This window comes from Salmo salar, chromosome 17 (assembly GCF_965601325.2).
Source record: "Salmo salar chromosome 17, fSalSal1, whole genome shotgun sequence".
NCBI lineage: Eukaryota > Metazoa > Chordata > Actinopteri > Salmoniformes > Salmonidae > Salmo > Salmo salar.
Genome location: NC_138307.1, coordinates 44,999,530 through 45,018,754, shown reverse-complemented (window position 1 = coordinate 45,018,754; position 19,225 = coordinate 44,999,530). Strand labels below are relative to the sequence as shown.

At 42.4% G+C, this 19,225-nt stretch overlaps 1 protein-coding gene across 1 annotated transcript; it reads right to left on the bottom strand.

Annotated features, from left to right (window-relative positions):
- Positions 1 to 1,393: 1,393 nt before the first annotated feature.
- On the bottom strand, positions 1,394 to 19,178 carry wnt7ba (wingless-type MMTV integration site family, member 7Ba). Its single transcript, XM_014152727.3, has 4 exons — positions 18,739 to 19,178; positions 16,960 to 17,186; positions 9,809 to 10,080; positions 1,394 to 3,908 (listed from the first exon to the last, which is right to left on the bottom strand). The coding sequence occupies exons 1-4, from the start codon at positions 18,819 to 18,821 to the stop codon at positions 3,429 to 3,431; spliced, it is 1,062 nt and encodes a 353-aa protein (XP_014008202.1). The 5' UTR covers positions 18,822 to 19,178; the 3' UTR covers positions 1,394 to 3,428.
- Positions 19,179 to 19,225: the final 47 nt, after the last annotated feature.

The following is a 19,225-nucleotide window of genomic DNA, read 5'->3' as shown; positions in this document are numbered from 1 at the left end:
CTGAAAGGTGTCATCAAGATCAGCCGTTTCACAACTCAAACCTTAACTCTGTCCTCCTGTGCCTTCTGTACTGGTATTCTTCACAAATTACATCCATACTACTCAAGTTCTATGATTGTAACTTTAGCTGCTGAATAAAACTTTTGTGTGACAAATGTTCAGGGTTTTTTTTTTCAGAGAGAATGGGTCAGTCTTGTGTAAATTGAAGTATGCTTTTGTGTCTAAAGACAGTGGTACAGTAGTTTGGACAGGAAACCCAATAAATCACTAAAGGAGGCTCAGATTTTATTAGAAAAATTATAACTATCCATTTGTCTGTGGTGCACACAATCCTGCATGGCCTAAAAGCTAAGTAATAATTTCTCATGATAGCAGACATCCAATCCAACACTGGATCAGTAACATCCATTTATTTTCTTAATACTTAACATTTTGCCGACGCATTTCTTGATAATCCACCAAGTAAACCAGGATCTATAGAGAATTATGGTCTTCATATTGAGAATAAAATAATCTGGGCTAATTGTCGAACACATGGTCTATGTACACTTCAGCAACTTTAATAAATCAGAGACAGAATAATCATTCAGAATAATTTGTAACTCTCAAATCTTTAAAGACAATGAATGAAAACAAAGTTCCATATATAATGCATATAAAAATATATTCTTTGCTTTTTAGCTATATAAAGCCTAAATAAAACAATCACTGAATACATAGAAGGTTGATGCCTGAAATAGCTCAATGGCACCTGCCCTCTTTCCATAGAGCTGTATTATATGGTTAGACAAAATACTTATTCTCAGGACAGGTTGCCTTTAACTCTGCTGGTATAGACCTGAATGCAAGGGGTGAGCGAAAGTGAAATTCCATGTTTCTGGCATTCGTGGGTATGTGCAGTGTATTGCACATGGGGCTCCATAACGCTTACACCGCATCATCTCAGAATGGGAAAAATTACCCCCCCCCCATTTTGGAATTGAGACCGAAATAGGGACATGTTTTCTTTTTCCTTTGTATGGGCTTGAACGGGTTGCTTTGTTGGGCTTTTTTGGTAAAATGATTCAGTGCAGCACTCACCAATTCACCTAGTAACATGTTAAAACCATGTCCAATGAATTGAGGAGGGATGGTGAGCGCAAAATAATAAGATAACTACTTAGACATGCTACTGACAATAGATAGAAATGCACAGATTTAAGAAAATGAAAATTGCTGAAAAATGTTTTGTACTCTACTGTTGTGGCTTTATGCTTAATGCCACACTAACTCTGGTAAACTTCAGTAGCAATCAAAGAGAGAAAAAAAAGATATATTAAACATTGCTATCCATACTATAAGACCTTTTAGTTTGAAGATATTTTAACATAAATCATATATTTTCAGTGTTCAAACATACAGTGCCTTCAGAAGATATCCATAGCCCTTGACATTTTCCACATTTTGTTGTGTTACAGCCTGAATTGAAAATGGATGACCCCATAATAATGTCAAAGTGGAATTCTGTTTTCTGAAAAGTTTTACAATCCCTCACAAAGAAGGGCACCTATTAGTAGATGGGTAAAAAAAAAAAAGCAGACATTGAATATCCCTTTGAGCATGGTGAAGTTATTAATTACACTTTGGATGATGTATCAATACACCCAGTAACTACAAAGATACAGGTGCCGTTTTTAACTCCGTTCCCGGAGAGGAAGGAAACCGCTCTGGGATTTCACCATGAGGCCAATGGTGACTTTAAAACAGTTACAGAGTTTAATGGCTGTGATAGAACACTGAGGATGGATCAACAACATTGTGGTTACTCCACAATACTAACCTAATTGACAGAGTGAAAAGAAAGAAGCCTGTACTGTACAGAATACAAATATTCCAAAACATGCATCCTGTTTGCAACGAGGCACTAAAGTGATACTGCTAAAACATGTGGCAAAGCAATTCACTTTATGTCCTGAATACAAAGTGTTATGTTCGGGGAAAATCCAATACAACACATTACGAGTACCACTCCATATTTTCAAGCATAGTGGTGTATGCATCATGTTATGTGTATGCTTGCAATCATTAAGGACTGGGGAGTTTTTCAGGATAAAAATAAATGGAATGGAGCTAAGCACTGGTAAAATCCTAGAGGAAAACATGGTTCAGTCTGTTTTCCACCAGACAATGGGAGATTAATTCACCTTTCAACATTTACATTTCCATCTTATCCAGAGCAACTTACATTTTCATCAAATGTTTTGTTGTTGACAATAACCTAAAACACATGGCCAAATCTATACTGGAATTGCTTACCAGGAAGACAGTGAATGAGTTGCCGAGTTACAGTTTTGACTTATATCTGCTTGAAAATCTATGGCAAGACCTGAAAATGGTTGTCTAGCAATGATCAGCAACCAATTTGACAGAGCTATAAGAATTTTGAATAAAATGATTGACAAATGTTGCACAATCCAAGTGTGGAATGCTCTTAGAGACTTACCCAGAAAGACTCAGATATAATCGCTGCCAAAGGTGATTCTAACATGTATTGACTCAGAGGGTTGAATACTTATTTAATCAAGATGTATTCGTGTTTTATTTTTCATGAGTTTTCTACAAATGTTAGAATTTTTCTTCCACTTTGACATTATAGAGTATTTTGTGTATATCGTTGACAGGAAATTACAAATCCATTTTAATACCACTTTGTAACACTACACAAAAAAATCAAGGGGTGTGAATGGTTTCTGAAAGCATTGTAATTACAGTGTGACTGGATAGTCAAGGTACACCACCATTTCAACGTCAGTCTATTGAAACCACGCTCCTTTCTCTCCATCCATCTCGCATCGCAGTCAAAAGGCACTTTGCTGATGTACCGTTTCCAGTTTGAGGTTGTAATTATGTCAGTTAATCCGGGGTTTTTTCTTCCCTGTTTCAGATGTCGAGATTATTTTGCTTTTTTGAGCAGTGTTACCGAGGAGGTGAAAACTGCACTTGATAAAGTTTGGGTCCACAATGTTTCCAATAACAGATTTGCTTGGTTGGAGACAGAAAAACGAACAACCACAATCCTTGCACTTCATCAATATCCTGTAACACATAGTATATCTGCATCACAGTTTTCCAGTCAGCACATAAGAAGAACATTATTTGCCTACTTCTCAAAGTATTTTCTCTGTCATTTTAGTACATTTAATCTTTTCTTTGTTCTTTAAAATCAAATAGGACGTCCAATGTGCAAAATGAAGCCGTGAAGAATCAAACAATTTTCCAAGTCCACTCTGTAGAGTCCCTCCTGAAGTCTTTCCCCACTAAGTCCACGTCCTAGTATCCTTTTTTCCTTCCTTGTATCCTCTCTCATGGCCTTGCCTTGTCCCTTTTCCCAGCTCCGTCCTTCATCCCTCCGTCCCCCTCCTCCATCCATCTGGCCGTCCATCCATCCTTTATTTGCAGGTGAACACCTCAGACTTCTCACTACATGTGTTACACTTCACAAAACAGCACCACTGGAACTTGCAGTTGCACTGCCACACGCGGGTATACTGGTGGGTGTTGTGGCCTCTACCACAACACATCAGATTGCAGCTGTCAGTATGGGGTGACGTGTGGTTACACAGCCTCCCCCGCGTCCCTGTGCTCCCTGTCGCCGTGTCCTCCTCGCAGTAGTTAGGAGATCTCTCCAGGTAGACCAGATCTGTGTCCGTGGGTTTCTGGTAGCCCCGCGCCTCCTTCAGCCGAAGGAAGGAGGGTTGGCGGAGACGGGAGGCCCGGACCGGTTCGACTTGGACCGCCTCGCTGTAGCGCTCTTTCAGGATGTAGCCAATCTCCCGGAACTTGGGTAAGGTGATCCAGCAGGTCTTGGTGGTGCAGGAGCCCGACACGCCGTGACACTTACACTCCAACTTCATACGCTCCTCCAGGATCTGAGGGAGAGGAGAGAAGAGAAGAGGGTTGGATACAAGGTTTGGAAAAGGTTGACATGACCCGAGGGTCAGATACATGCTTTGAGTAAGAGTTGGCAAATCCCAAATGTTGAATAGTTGTGTGTAGGTAGCTTAAAGTATTTGAGAGTAATGTCATTGATCCATCCTGATCTCACGAGCTTACATTCTGTTTTTCTACACAAATTAGGTGATAACGTGAAGTGAAACAAACTGAGCCCAGCGGTCAGGATGGTGGATCAGGCTAGTTAGACACATGCTGCCATTGTCATTGAGTTCGGAAGCACACTCCTAAGAGTTACATCTTCACTACTTAATTCACAGTGATGTGAATTGGAGATTTGTATGAAAGAGTTTAGGCCAGCCCACATATCCACAAATTGTATATTCCATTCATTCAACAGTTCTACAATACATTACGTCTATTAACTAAGGGCATCCCCTGCAATATAGCCTAAAGTCCATATGGACTACATATTTCAAATCCCCCAACTGGACAGTGATATGTAATAAAAATAAAGGGAAAATAACTTATGGTTCAAGCCTCTACTCTCTTACTAACTTTACCTTCCTAAGGACCACAATGGACAGAATAAACGACCAGAACTCTCATGTAACCAGAACCTGTATAACATTGTACTGAGGTTTCATGTGCGATTTAAGTTTTGATGTCTTGCGGATATATTTAGCGGACACATTTGACAGATGACAGTTTATCATTTAGGGTTGAGTTATATAAACTCAGCAAAAAAAGAAACCTTTTTCCCTTTTTCAGGACCCTGTCTTTCAAAGATAATTCGTAAAAATCCAAATAACTTCACAGATCTTCATTGTAAAGGGTTTAAACACTGTTTCCCATACTTGTTCAATGAACCAAACAATTAATGAACATCCACCTGCGGAACGGTCGTTAAGACACTAAATGCTTACAGACAATAGGCAATTAAGGTCACAGTTATGAAAACTTAGGACACTAAAGAGGCCTTTCTACTGACACTGAAAAACACCAAAAGAAAGATGCCCAGGGTCCCTGTTCATCTGTGTGAACGTGCCTTAGACATGGAGGCATGAGGACTGCAGATGTGGCCAGGACAATAAATTGCAACTGGCCTGTGAGACGCCTAAGACAGCGCTACAGGGAGACAGGATGGACAGCTGATCATCCTCGCAGTGGCAGACCATCTGTAACAACACCTGCACAGGATCGGTACATCCGAACATCACACCTGTGGGACAGGTACAGGATGGCATCAACAACTGCCCGAGTTACACCAGGAACGCACAATCCCTCCATCAGTGCTCAGACTAACCGCAATAGGCTGAGAGAGGCTGGACTTAGGGCTTGTAGGCCTGTTGTAAGGCAGGTCCACACCAGACATCAACGGCAACAACGTCGTCAATGGGCACAAACCCACCGTCTCTGGACCAGACCAGACTGGCAAAAAGTGCTCTTCACTGATGAGTCGTGGTTTTGTCTCACCAGAGGTGATGGTCGGATTCGCGTTTATTGTTGAAGGAATGAGCGTTACACCGAGGCCTGTACTCTGGAGCGGGATCGATTTGGAGGTGGAGGGTCTGTCATGGTCTAGGGCGGTGTGTCACTGCATCTGAGTGAGCTTGTTGTCATTGCAGGCAATCTCAACGCTGTGCGTTACAGGAAAGACATCCTCCTCCATGTGGTACCCTTCCTGCAGGCTCATCCTGACATGACCCTCCAGCATGACAATGCCACCAGCCATACTGCTCGTTCTGTGCGTGATTTCCTGCAAGACAGGAATGTCAGTGTTCTGCCATGGCCAGCGAAGAGCCCAGATCTCAATCCCATTGAGCACGTCTGGGACCTGTTGGATCGGAGGGTGAGGGCTAGGGCCATTCCCCCCAGGAATGTCCGGGAACTTGCAGGTGCCTTGGTGGAAGAGTGGGGTATCATCTCACAGCTGGCAAATATGGTGCAGTCCATGAGGAGGTGATGCACTGCAGTACTTAATGCAGCTGGTTGCCACACCAGATACTGACTGTTACTTTTGATTTTGATCCCCCCTTTGTTCAGGGACACATTATTCCATTTCTGTTAGTCACATGTCTGTGGAACTTGTTCAGTTTATGCCTCAGTTGTTGAATCTTATGTTCATACAAATATTTACACATGTTAAGTTTGCTGAAAATAAATGCAGTTGACAGTTTTTTATTAATTTGTTATTTTATTTCACCTTTATTTAACCAGGTAAGCTAGTTGAGAACAAGTTCTCATTTACAACTGCGACCTGGCCAAGATAAAGCAAAGCAGTGCGACACAAACAACACAGAGTTACACATGGAATAAACAAGCGTACAGTCAATAACACAATAGAAAAAAAAGAAAGTCTATATGCAGTGTGTGCAAATGGCGTGAGGAGGTAAGGCAATAAATAGACCATAGAGGCGAAGTAATTACAATTTAGCAAATTAACACTGGAGTGATAGATGAGCAGATGGTGATGTGCAAGTAGAAATACTGGTGTGCAAAAGAGCAGAAAACTAAATTAAAAAAAATATGGGGATGAGGTAGGTACAGTGAGGGAAAAAAGTATTTGATCCCCTCCTGATTTTGTACGTTTGCCCACTGACAAAGAAATGATCAGTCTAGAATTTTAATAGTAGGTTTATTTGAACAGTGAGAGACAGAATAACATTAAAAAAATCCAGAAAAACGCATGTCAAAAATGTTTTGGGTCATTGTCATGCTGGAATACCCATCCACGACCCATTTTCAATGCCCTGGCTGAGGGAAGGAGGTTCTCACCCAAGATTTGACGGTACATGGCCCCGTCCATCGTCCCTTTGATGCGATGAAGTTGTCCTGTCACCTTAGCAGAAAACACCCCCAAAGCATAATGTTTCCACCTCCATGTTTGACGGTGGGGATGGTGTTCTTGGGGTCATAGGCAGCATTCCTCCTCCTCCAAACACGGTGAGTTGAGTTGATGCCAAAGAGCTCCATTTTGGTCTCATCTTACCACAACACTTTCACCCAGTTGTCCTCTGAATCATTCAGATGTTCATTGGCAAACTTCAGACGGGCATGTATATGTGCTTTCTTGAGCAGGGGGACCTTGCGGGCGCTGCAGGATTTCAGTCCTTCACAGCGTAGTGTGTTACCAATTGTTTTCTTGGTGACTATGGTCCCAGCTGCCTTGACAAGATCCTCCCGCGTAGTTCTGGGCTGATTCCTCACCGTTCTCATGATCATTGCAACTCCACGAGGTGAGATCTTGCATGGAGCCCCAGGCCGAGGGAGATTGACAGTTCTTTTGTGTTTCTTCCATTTGCGAATAATCGCACCAACTGTTGTCACCTTCTCACCAAGCTGCTTGGCGATGGTCTTGTAGCCCATTCCAGCCTTGTGTAGGTCTACAATCTTGTCCCTGACATCCTTGGAGAGCTCTTTGGTCTTGGCCATGGTGGAGAGTTTGGAATCTGATTGATTGATTGCTTCTGTGGACAGGTGTCTTTTATACAGGTAACAAACTGAGATTAGGAGCACTCCCTTTAAGAGTGTGCTCCTAATCTCAGCTCGTTACCTGTATAAAAGACACCTGGGAGCCAGAAATCTTTCTGATTGTGAGGGGGTCAAATACTTATTTCCCTCATTAAAATGCAAATCAATTTATAACATTTTTGACATGCGTTTTTCTGGATTCTTTTTTTGTTATTCTGTCTCTCACTGTTCAAATAAACCTGCCATTAAAATTATAGACTGATAATTTTTTGTCAGTGGGCAAACGTACAAAATCAGCAGGGGATCAAACACTTTTTTCCCTCACTGTAGATTGGGTGGGCTATTTACAGATGGGCTGTGTACAGCTGCAGCGATCAGTTAGCTGCTCAGCTGATGTTTAAAGTATGTGAGGGAAATATAAGTCTCCAGCTTCAGCGATTTTTGCAATTCGTTCCAGTCATTGGCAGCAGAGAACTGGAAGGAAAGGCGGCCAAAAGAGGTGTTGGCTTTGGGGATGACCAGTGAGATTTTCCTGCTGGAGCGCGTGCTATGGGTGGGTGTTGTTATCGTGACCAGTGAGCTGAGATAAGGCGGAGCTTTACCTAGCAAAGACTTATGGATGACCTGGAGCGAGTGGGTCTGGCGACGAATATGTAGTGAAGGCCAGAATATGTAGCGAGGGCCAGAAATGTGAGTTTAGTTGTGAACAAATCTGAAATATTTATGTAGACTAATGTTCCCCCAAAAATAATAGAAAATTCTAACACAAAGCAATATCTATCAGTGTTGACATTAGATGCATTGTCAATAGGAATTAAAAACTTCTAACTGGGTGGCCAGTACTGTAGCCTACTAGCCTATCATGTACGAGTGTATCAGTGTATCAAGCCTGTTGCTCTTGATCTGCCCTGCTATCAAGTTAGGGGAATTCGCTCTTGATTAGGTTGGTTCAGTGTGTGCAGTGGTGCAGCAGCATGGTTTTGGGGGCTGCCATCGAGAGAGGAAGAGAGAGAGACTTTGCAATAATATCCTGTATCCTGACTTAATGCTCTGTATTTCAATGAATGGGACTGCAGGGTTATGGCAGAACTCCATTTGGCAACCGGTTTGCCCGGCCTTGCGTTCCCTCCGCTCACACATACATACACACAGGGGCGAGTTCACGCACACACCCACACATGGGCAGGCACACACGCATGTGCTCTCTCACACACACACATTCTGAAACCCTTTGTTTTTAAACTAGTATGCAGTCTCCTCTGAACTTATATTTACACTGAAAAAATATATAAATGCAACATGCAACAATTTCAAAGATTTTACTGCGTTACAGTTCATATAAGGAAATCAGTCAATTTAAATAAATTCCTTAGGCCCTAATCTATAGATTTTACATGACTGGGAATACAGATATGCATCTGTTGGTCATAGATACCTTTAAAAAAAGGTAGGGGCGTGGATCAGAAAACCATCTCCTTCGCATAGAGTTGATCAGGCTGTTGATTGTGTCGTGTGGAATGTTGTCCCACTCTTCAATGGCTGTGCGAAGTTGCTGGATATTGCTGGGAACTGGAACACGCTGTCATACACATCAATCCAGAGAAAACAAACGGGATTCATCAGTGAAGAGCACACTTCTCTAGCGTGCCAGTGGCCATCGAAGGTGAGCATTTGCCCACTTGGTTATGACGCCGAACTGCAGTCAGGTCATGACCCTGGTGAGGAAGACGAGCAGACAGATGAATTTCTCTGAGGCAGTTTCTGACAATTTGTGCAGAAATTCTCTGGTTGTGCAAACCCACAGTTTCATCAGCTGTCCGGTTGGCTGGTCTCATACGATCCCGCAGGTAAAGAAGCCGGATGTAGAGGTCGGTTGTGAGGCTGGTTGGACATACTATACTATATATCTGGCAACAGCTCTGGTGGATATTACTGCAGTCAGCATGCGAATTGCACCCTCCTTCAAAACTTGAGACATTCGTGTTGTCTGAGAAAACTGCACATTTTAGAGTGGCCTTTTATTGTCCCCAGCACAAGGTGCACCTGTGTAATGATCATGCTGTTTAATCAGCTTCTTGATATGCCACACCTATCAGGTGGATGGATTATCTTGACAAATGACAAATGCTCACTAACATGGATGTGAACAAATCTCTGCACAAAATTTGAGAGAAATACACTTTTTGTGCATATGGAACATTTACGGGATCTTTTTATTTCACCTCATGAAACAAAGGGACCAACACTTTGCATGTTGCATTTATATTTTTGTTCAGTATACTTTCCTGATTGAGTTGTATTATATTCTATTGTCTGATATTCTAGATCACTACAGAAACAACTACATGTTTGTTAGGTGTCTTAAAACCCCAGACAACAAGACAAGCAGTGTCAGTCACTTTACCTTTCGTCCTGCCTCATTATTATGCAGGTTCATCAGACGTCGGGCATTCTTCTTGATCTCTCGGGCATCCACGAAGCGTCTGGAGAACTCCACGCCGTACTTGATGTTGGCTGAGCAGCCTCCCCACTTCCAGCCCTCCTCCTGGTCATGGTAGCCCTGCTTCTCCCTGTCGCAGCCACACTGGCTCAGGTTGCCCTGACTACACGCCGCTGTCACCGAATGTGCCACGCCAGCTGCCGTGATGGAATAGGTGAACGCCGCCTCTCGGCTACCTGGGGAGGAGAGAGAGGGAGAGAGCGGCAAAGAGTTATCTTGCACTAGTCCTAGGTGAGTTGTAGTGCATAGTATGAGTATGAGTTTATGTTACAATACAGTATAGTTTTTTATGTTGTGGCCTAATGAAAGGCTTGTGGCCCACTACAACAAAATTCATCCACACTTTACATTACTAGGTGACCTGACTGCAGTTCGGCCTTATACTAGTCAAATGTAATTAACCTGTAACAGGCTAATAAATACCTACCATTCCTTATTTGATAGTCTCTGTCTAATTGACTCTCATCAGAGCCCTAATTTGTAACAGGTGGGCTGGGTAAGACTCCACTGATAAAACCCAAGTGACATCTGCTGGTTGACCAGAGGAGCCTTACTGTATCTGTGTCTGTACAGCAGATACAGTACAAACTACTGTATGTACTATAGTATTACTATAGTAGTATATGTACTATAGTATTATAGAGTGTATATATGCTGAACAAAAATATAAATGCAACAATTAGAGTTACAGTTCATAAAAGGAAATAGGGGGACATGTCTGGTTAGTATGCAGGCCATTGAAGAACTGGGCGGCGGATGAATGGCACAATAATGGGCCTCAGGATCTTGTCACCGTATCTCTATGCATTGAAATTGCTGTCAGTAAAATACAATTGTGTTTGTTGTCCGTAGCTTATGCCTGCCCATACCGTAACCCCACAGCCACCATGGGGCACTCTGTTCACAACGTTGACCCAACATTGACCCAACAGGTCCACAGACGATGCAATCGCCATCACACTGCACACTGCCCTATCCCATCTGGATAAGAGGAATACCTATATAAGAATGCTATTCATTGACTACTGCTCAGCATTCAACACCATAGTACCCTCTAAGCTCATCATCAAGCTGGAGGCCCTGGGTCTCAACCCCGCCCTGTGCAGTTGGGTCCTGGACTTTCTGATGGGCCACCCCCTTCGCTGACTCTCAACACTGGGGCCCCACAAGGGTGCGTGCTCAGCCCCCTCATGTACTTTCTGTTCACCCACGACTGCGTGGCCATGCACGCCTCCAACTCAAATCATTAAGTTTGCAGACGACACAACAGTAGTGAGCTTGATTACCAACAATGACGAGACAGGGAGGAGGTGAGGGCACTCGGAGTGTGGTGTCAGGAAAACAACCTCTCACTCAAAATCAACAAAACAAAGGAGATGATCGTGGACTTCAGGAAACAGCAGGGGGAGGATCCCCCTATCCACATCGAAGGGACAGCAGTGGAGAAGGTGGAAAGTTTTCTGTACAGCACTTTGTGACATCAGCTGATGTAAGAAGGGCTTTATAAATCAATTTGATTGATTAAGTTCCTCTGTGTACACATCACAGACTAACTGAAATGGTCCACCCACACAGACAGTGTGGTGAAGAAGGCGCAACAGCGCCTCTTCAACCTCAGGAGGCTGAAGAAATTTGGCTTGTCACCCAAAACCCTAACAAACTGGTACGGCAACTGCACCGCCCTCAACCGCAAGGCTCTCCAGAGGGTAGTGAGGTCTGCACAACGCATCACCAGGGGTAAACTACCTGCCCTCCATGACACCTACAGCACCCGATGTCGCATAAAGGACAAAAAGATCATCAAGGACCCAACAACCACCCGAGCCACTGCCCTTTCACACCGCTACCATTGAGAAGGCGAGGTCAGTACAGGTGCATCAAAGCTGGGACCAAGAGACGGAAAAACAGCTTCTATCTCAAGGCCATCAGACTGTTAAACAGCAATCACTAACTCAGAGAGGCTGCTGCCTGCATTGAGACCCAATCACTGGCCACTTTAATAAATGGATCACTAGTCACTTTAAACAATGCCACTTTAAATAATTCCACTTTAATAATGTTTACATATCTTACATTACTCATATCATATGTATATAGTGTATTTTATACCATCTATTGCACCTTGCCTATGCCGCTCGGCCATCACTCATCCATATATTTATATGTACATATTCTCATTCATCGCTTTAGATTTGTGTGTATTAGGTAGTTGTTGGAAAATTGTTAGATCATATATTACTGCACTGTCGGAACTAGAAGCACAAGCATTTCGCTACACTCGCATTAACATCCGCTCACCATGTGTATGTGACCAATACAATTTGATTTGATTTTGATTTGACATCAGCAAACCGCTCGCCAACACTACGTCATACACGTGGTTTGCGGTTGTGAGGCCAGTTGGACGTATTGCCAATTTCTCTAAAATGACATTGGCCTCTAATGAGGCCCTGGGTCTTTAATGTTAATTTCTCTAGCATTAGCCGCCTCGGCTTATGGTAGAAAAATTAACATTAAATTCTCTGGCAACAGCTCTGGTGGACACTCCTGTAGTCAGCATGCCAATTGCATGCTCATCTGTGGCATTGTGTTGTGTGACAAAACTGCACATTTTAGAGTGGCCTTTTATTGTCCCCAGCACAAGGTGCACCTGTGTAATGATCATTTTGTTTAATCAGCTTCTTGATATGCCACACCTGTCAGGTGGATGGATTGTCTTGGCAAAAGAGAAATGCTCACTAACAGGGATGTAAACAAATTTGTGCACAAAATTTTAGAGAAATAATATTTTTAGCATTTGGAACATGGGACCAACACTTTAAATGTTATGTTTATAGTTTTGTTCAGTGTAGATTATCCTATCTATAAGTGCACTTAATGTGTGCCAGTTGGTTTCTGCTTCAGCCAACACATTTGTCATTCTATAGCTTACAATGTAGCTTTATTGAACTCACTACCTTCACTCTAAGTTGTTTATGAATGTAATGTAACGTCTTGTGAATTATTTATAAGAAGTTAATAAACACACAAATCCGCTTAAAGATGCTAGATAAATGTTAAGTGAACATTACTATATTGTTTTTGTAGCTGGTGGTGGTAACTTATCATGGGTTATAGACCCACAACCACATGATACATTCTCACATCTGCTATACCATTGATCATTCTGTCAAACTACACTGTCAAAGCAACGATAAATACCCGTAAGAGACTTTCAAATGGCCCGCTTTCCATTTCATAACAAACACATTAACATTTACAGCATGGAAAGGAAATGAATTATTGTACAGTTGAAGTCAGAAGTTTACATACACCTCAGCCAAATACATTTAAACTCAGTTTTTCACAATTCCTGACATTTAATCCAAGTAAGAATTCACTGTTTTAGGTCAGTTAGGATCACCACTTTATTTTAAGAATGTGAAACGTCAGAATAATAGTAGAGAGAATGATTTATTTCAGCTTTTATTTATTTCATCACATTCCCAGTGGGTCAGAAGTTTACATACACTCAATTAGTATTTGGTAGCATTGCCTTTAAATTGTTTAACTTGGTTCAAACGTTCCGGATAGCCTTCCACAAGCTTCCCACAATAAGTTGGGTGAATTTTGGCCCATTCCTCCTGACAGAGCTCGTGTAACTGAGTCAGGTTTGTAGGCCTCCTTGCTTTTTCAGTTCTGCCCACAAATTTTTTATAGGATTGAAGTCAGGGCTTTGTGATGGTCACTCCAATACCTTGAATTTGTTGTCCTTAAGCCATTTTGCCACAACTTTGGAAGAATGCTTGGGGTCATTGTCCATTTGGAAGACCCATTTGCGACCAAGCTTTAACTTCCTGACAGATGTCTTGAGATGTTGCTTCAATATAGCCACATAATTTTTATACTTCATGATGCCATCTATTTTGTGAAGTGCACCAGTCCCTCCTGCAGTAAAGCACCCCCACAACATGATGCTGCCACCCCCGTGTTTCACGGTTGGGATGGTGTTCTTCGGCTTGCAAGCCTCCCCCTTTTTCCTCCTAACATAACAATGGGCATTATGGCCAAACAGTTCTATTTTTGTTTCATCAGACCAGAGGACATTTCTCCAAAAAGTACAATCTTTGTCCCCATGTGTAGTCTGGCTTTTTTATGGCGGTTTTGGAACAGTGGCTTCTTCCTTGCTGAACGGCCTTTCAGGTTATGTCGATATAGGACTTGTTTTACTGTGGATGTAGATACTTTTGTACCTGTTTCCTCCAGCATCTTCACAAGATCCTTTGCTGTTGTCCTGGGATTGATTTGCATGCGTCTCCTTCCTGAGCGGTATGATGGCTGCGTGGTCCCATGGTGTTTATACTTGCGTGCTATTGTTTGTACAGATGAATGTGGTACCTTCAGGCGTTTGGAAATCGCTCTCAAGGATGAACCAGACTTGGGGAGGTCCACATTTTTTTTCTGAGGTCTTGGCTGATTTCTTTTCATTTTCCCATGATGTCAAGCAAAGAGACACTGAGTTTGAAGGTAGGCCTTGAAATACATCCACAGGTACACCTCCAATTCACTCAAATTATGTCAATTAGCAGCCTATCAGAAGCTTCTAAAACCATTTTCTGGAATTTTCCAAACTGTTTAAAGGCACAGTCAACTTAGTGTATGTAAACTTCTGACCCAATGGAATTGAATTATAAGTGAAATAATCTGTCTGTAAACAATTGTTGGAAAAATTACTTGTGTCATGCACAAAGTAGATGTCCTAACCAACTTGTCAAAACTATAGTTTATTAACAAGAAATTTGTGGAGTGGTTGAAAAACGAGTTTTAATGACTCCAACCTAAGTGTATGTAAACTTCCGAATTCAACTGTATATAACATTACAATTGCGTTGTCCTTGTAATAGGATATTTCCCGCCTCAATCAAGATACTATGTTGGGTTCCATTCTCCTCAACAACCTGAGTATTAATGCATGGTGTCTAGTGGAAGGCAATGGGGTGGCTTCTCTCCAACCTGACAAACTCACTCGTAGATCCCATTAGCTCTGTGGCTCACTGATCCATAACTTTAAACTAACTCTGAAGTCTTCTCTCATCAGTCTGAACCAGGGAAACTGACCTTTCAGTAAATGTAGAATAGTGAAGGTTTTCCTCGAGCTGCCAAATGTCGTCCCCAGCATATAAAATGTGTTTTGATTGTAGAGTAATACATGCTTGGTTCCATTGTTGTGGGTATTCTAACTGCTGTAGCTGACCTGGATTTGTGGTCAAGACAGAAACTCCGGTCTCACTCAATAGTTATGGTGTATGTTCCCTGTCCTTGCAGGTCAATCAGATTAAGTGTTTGAAGAGGAACTTCTTGACACCCGTGATCCCTTTATACATGCATGAACTCGAATGGATCAATTGACCATAGGATCAGCCTGTCCAGGCCCTGTGAATGACAAATCCAACATTTCATCACTACCAACAACAACCCAAGAGGTGAGTCCTACCATAACTTCCCAGTAGATCGACAGAGTTCTTGTTCTTGCCATATCAATATCTCCCAACATATACAGTCAGCAGAGGGACAAGCTGAGTGTCCCTATTAGCCACCTAGCACACCATAACCCTAACACACCACGGTGAACAGAGGAATAGATACATTTCCTTTCCTCTAATAAAACAACTAAATGAATCCTGGATCCAGCAGTCCGCCTGTCTGTGAGAGAAGTGATTGTTTCCAGAGCTGTTGGATTAAACACAGTTCCCAAACCACAGTGAGACCGCAACAAAACATTTCTGAGTGATAGACAACTTATATAAGAGTATTAAGACCAATACCACTGGTGTGCTGTGGGAAATAAAAAAATAGGGGAATGCTGACTAAAACCAAATCAGAGCGATGTTTAGAGATTATGAGTATAGATAGTTAGGAGAGGTTGCACTTCTAAGGACATTCTGGTTCATTTTCACACAATAATTAATATAGATCAAACTGTATTTAGGACAGTCAGTGTTGTAAGAATGAATGCCACAAACCAAACTCAAGCCCAGAAGCAGGACAAACTTCTACACAATGAGGTCACATGTAGGACTGACTGTTGTATGATTGAAACCCCTTCAGGACACTAGCAACACGGCTTCAAGTTTCAATTGTTCCCGTATGCCTAATATTATGGAGTAAAAGTACGGTATTCACTGTGGTTATTGAAGGAGGATGATGGTGAAAGAATAATATTCTCACTGGAAGATTTCACTGAAGTAGTTTCACTAACCATAGAGCTTCACTCTTCATTCTAATGAAGAGGAAGTCTAGTTTGTGAACCTCTCATCGTTGCTTCTATTGCAGGAGTAGCACCGCACACACTACAACAACCAAATTGGCCATGATGATAGCTGTCGCTCCCACCTTCACCAAATTGTATTGCCCTGAACTGACTACCATAACCTCTCCTGTAACCAGTGCCCTGGCCTGAATATAGCCACTGGGAAGAAAAAGGAAGTTCAACAGAAACAACTTTAATTGAACTTTCATTTTCCTGTAAGAGTGGCTGATCAGATTTTTTTTAGATATCCAGTTTATGCTTTGTGTCATGCACCTTGGACTGCATTGGTTGGACAGTGAGTTAGGCACTAGTCACTGACAGTAGACCTATACGTTTTCATCGGGGCACAGGAAAAGCCAGTGACTTCTCATTCTGCCCAGTTGGCACAATCAGATGCTCACCTCTCACCAATGCTTCATCTGGTGGGCATTCTGATGCAATCACTGCATCATCATCAAAAACTATTATTATATCCTTCTCAGTGTGGAGCAGCCACACTGTAGAGAATGTACAGTAGAGATGAAGTACGACCCACAACATTGCGGGTCCTACTTCATCTATACAGGGTGATTTCTCGGACACAGATTAAGCCTAGTCCTGGACTAAAAATCAAGCTCAATGGGCAATCTCCATCGAACATTTTTTTTTTGTCCAGGAATAGGGTTAATCGGCTTCTGGGAAACTGTCCCTACAAGTTTTCTTCAGCCCAGCACCCCCTAACAAGTTATGTGCATTTGACTAGACTAATTGCAGCAGGTAGACTGACCTACTCTCAGCTCTTGTCCGAAGACGGTCCTCTCGCCCAGGGCGGAGCAGTTCCAGCGGCCATAGCGAAACTGGTATTGGCATTCATTGATGCCCTGCTGGGCACCCTCGCCGATGACGATGATGGCATCCGGGCGGCTCTGGCAGAGTGCGCGCTGTCTCGGGGCCAGCCCAGGGATCTTGTTGCAGATGATGTTAGCGCCCAAAGCTACCACCGAGGACAGCGCCCTATGGGGGGGAGAGATGGGAGGGGAGAGAGAGGGAGATAGTTAATCATCAAGGCATAGAGTTGGCGGGGCAGAGTCGGCGTGGCACAGACTGTAGCTACAGATTCTACAGGTCCCCCCCATGGGCTATAGTGTTCCCTCACATCAGTCAGGTTTTGGTTTGGCTCGCAGGTAGTTTCGCTACCAATCTAGATAGAGCACTTAAGACACACAGCTGATTTAAGACACACAGCTGGTTCGAGACAAGCTCACAGGTCACTGAGATTGTTTATTGTGACCTTATAGATCTGAGTCAGTTAGGAACGACCCTGCTCCACCGCCCTCTTACAAAAAGAGAAAGGGATGGGGAGCGTGACTCGTGTGGCTTGCCGTAACCATGAAAATTAGCCGAATCACAGTAATGGGCCAATTTCTCTATTGTATTTGCCAATAACTTCTGGTTTACACTTGATTGATTATGTTTTGAGACTGACAAATAAACACGTTAAATACTAACTTCAGATAAACAAGCAAAACCTGCAACTTGACCCTCATAAATTTTAAAGGACCACTGTGTGTAAGATTTACTTCGGGTCACTGAATCAGGTTTTAAAATGCACAAAAGCAAGCAATGGTTAGCCGATGAAGAACAGACAACAAACCAACTCTGACTAATAGCTGTTTATTCCCACATTTTATCTAAAGCCATGAACCTCAACAAGGGCTGTTTTAGGTATTGGTCAGGTCTGTCTGTACAAGTATGAGACATATCTGTGCAGTAATCATTCGTTCTGTGAGGGCATGGGTCTTTTAATGTAATACGAAATAACCAGTTGTGCAGTCCTACTGTCTACAGAACACAGGATGTCATCCAGCGACATGTTGCTCTTTTCCATATGTTGCTTTACAAATATAGCATGTCTGGAACATGGTCATGTTGCAATGCGTAAATCCTACTAGTCAGGTAATTTCATCAATTTAGTTATTGAACACTGTGAATATAACAAGTTATTTATAAATCCATCAAAATATTGACTTAATTTCATTTGTCAGTTTGGGAAGTTGGAGCAGCTCTCCATTGACTGTACAACTTTTAGGTTGTTGGAAAATACATTTAGTCAAATAATGTTTAAATTAAGCTATTCAACAGACATGTTAAATGTTCATTAAACGTTTTTATTCTTGTTAAGTGGTTTTCTTATAGGTTTTGTTATTAATATTTTCTTATGGGTTTTGTTATTAATATTCTATTTTCAGTCACAAAACCAAACAGATATTTGTTGTTTGGCACCAACAATTGAATGTAAAGGCCAATACCATCCCAGTATTTTACAATAGGCTATTATATAAGTTCCAATAGCTTATTTGAGTTGATCATTTTATAGTGAAATTGCATTATACACCTCACACTACACATACTTTTCACGTGCGTAAATGTCCTAATCAACAAATTAATGAAATTAGTGTATAATAGAGATTCAAAATGTAAAGAGAGCTTACAAATGCACACCATCACATGGCTCTCTCTACAAGCACCTGTTGGAGAGAAGGGTAAAAAGCACGTGCCAACCTACAGGTAACTGCCGCTGGTGAGGATGAGGAAGATCTGGGGATAGTAGACGGACAGCAGCGCACTGCGGGACGAGACAATGAGCATGGTGTCATTGAACACAACGACCGCTGCTTGCTTTAGTGAGGGGGGAAAAGGAAATTAGCTAGATAATTCCTTTAGAAGATAAGTAGTCCTGGGTGTTCGTATAAAAAAAATCTCTGTTCCCTTCTTTGGGTTAGTCGCGTCTTGTTCTTGGGGTCAGTCGGCGGAGCGTTGGTGCTATGCAACTCCAAGCCCCCCGGTAGCAGCGTTGGCTTCGGGCGCGGAGACTGGACGGGTCATCTCTTGGCGGCAGTGGTGTGAATGTGGTTGTCCTCCTGGACTGATGTGGTGGATTTTAGATTCCGGGACAACAGGGATGTGCTGCTTTCGCCTCCCAAGAGACACTGTTTTATCATTTGCAGAGGGAGACACAATGGAGTGAGTATGACAGTGCTAAACCGCCCACC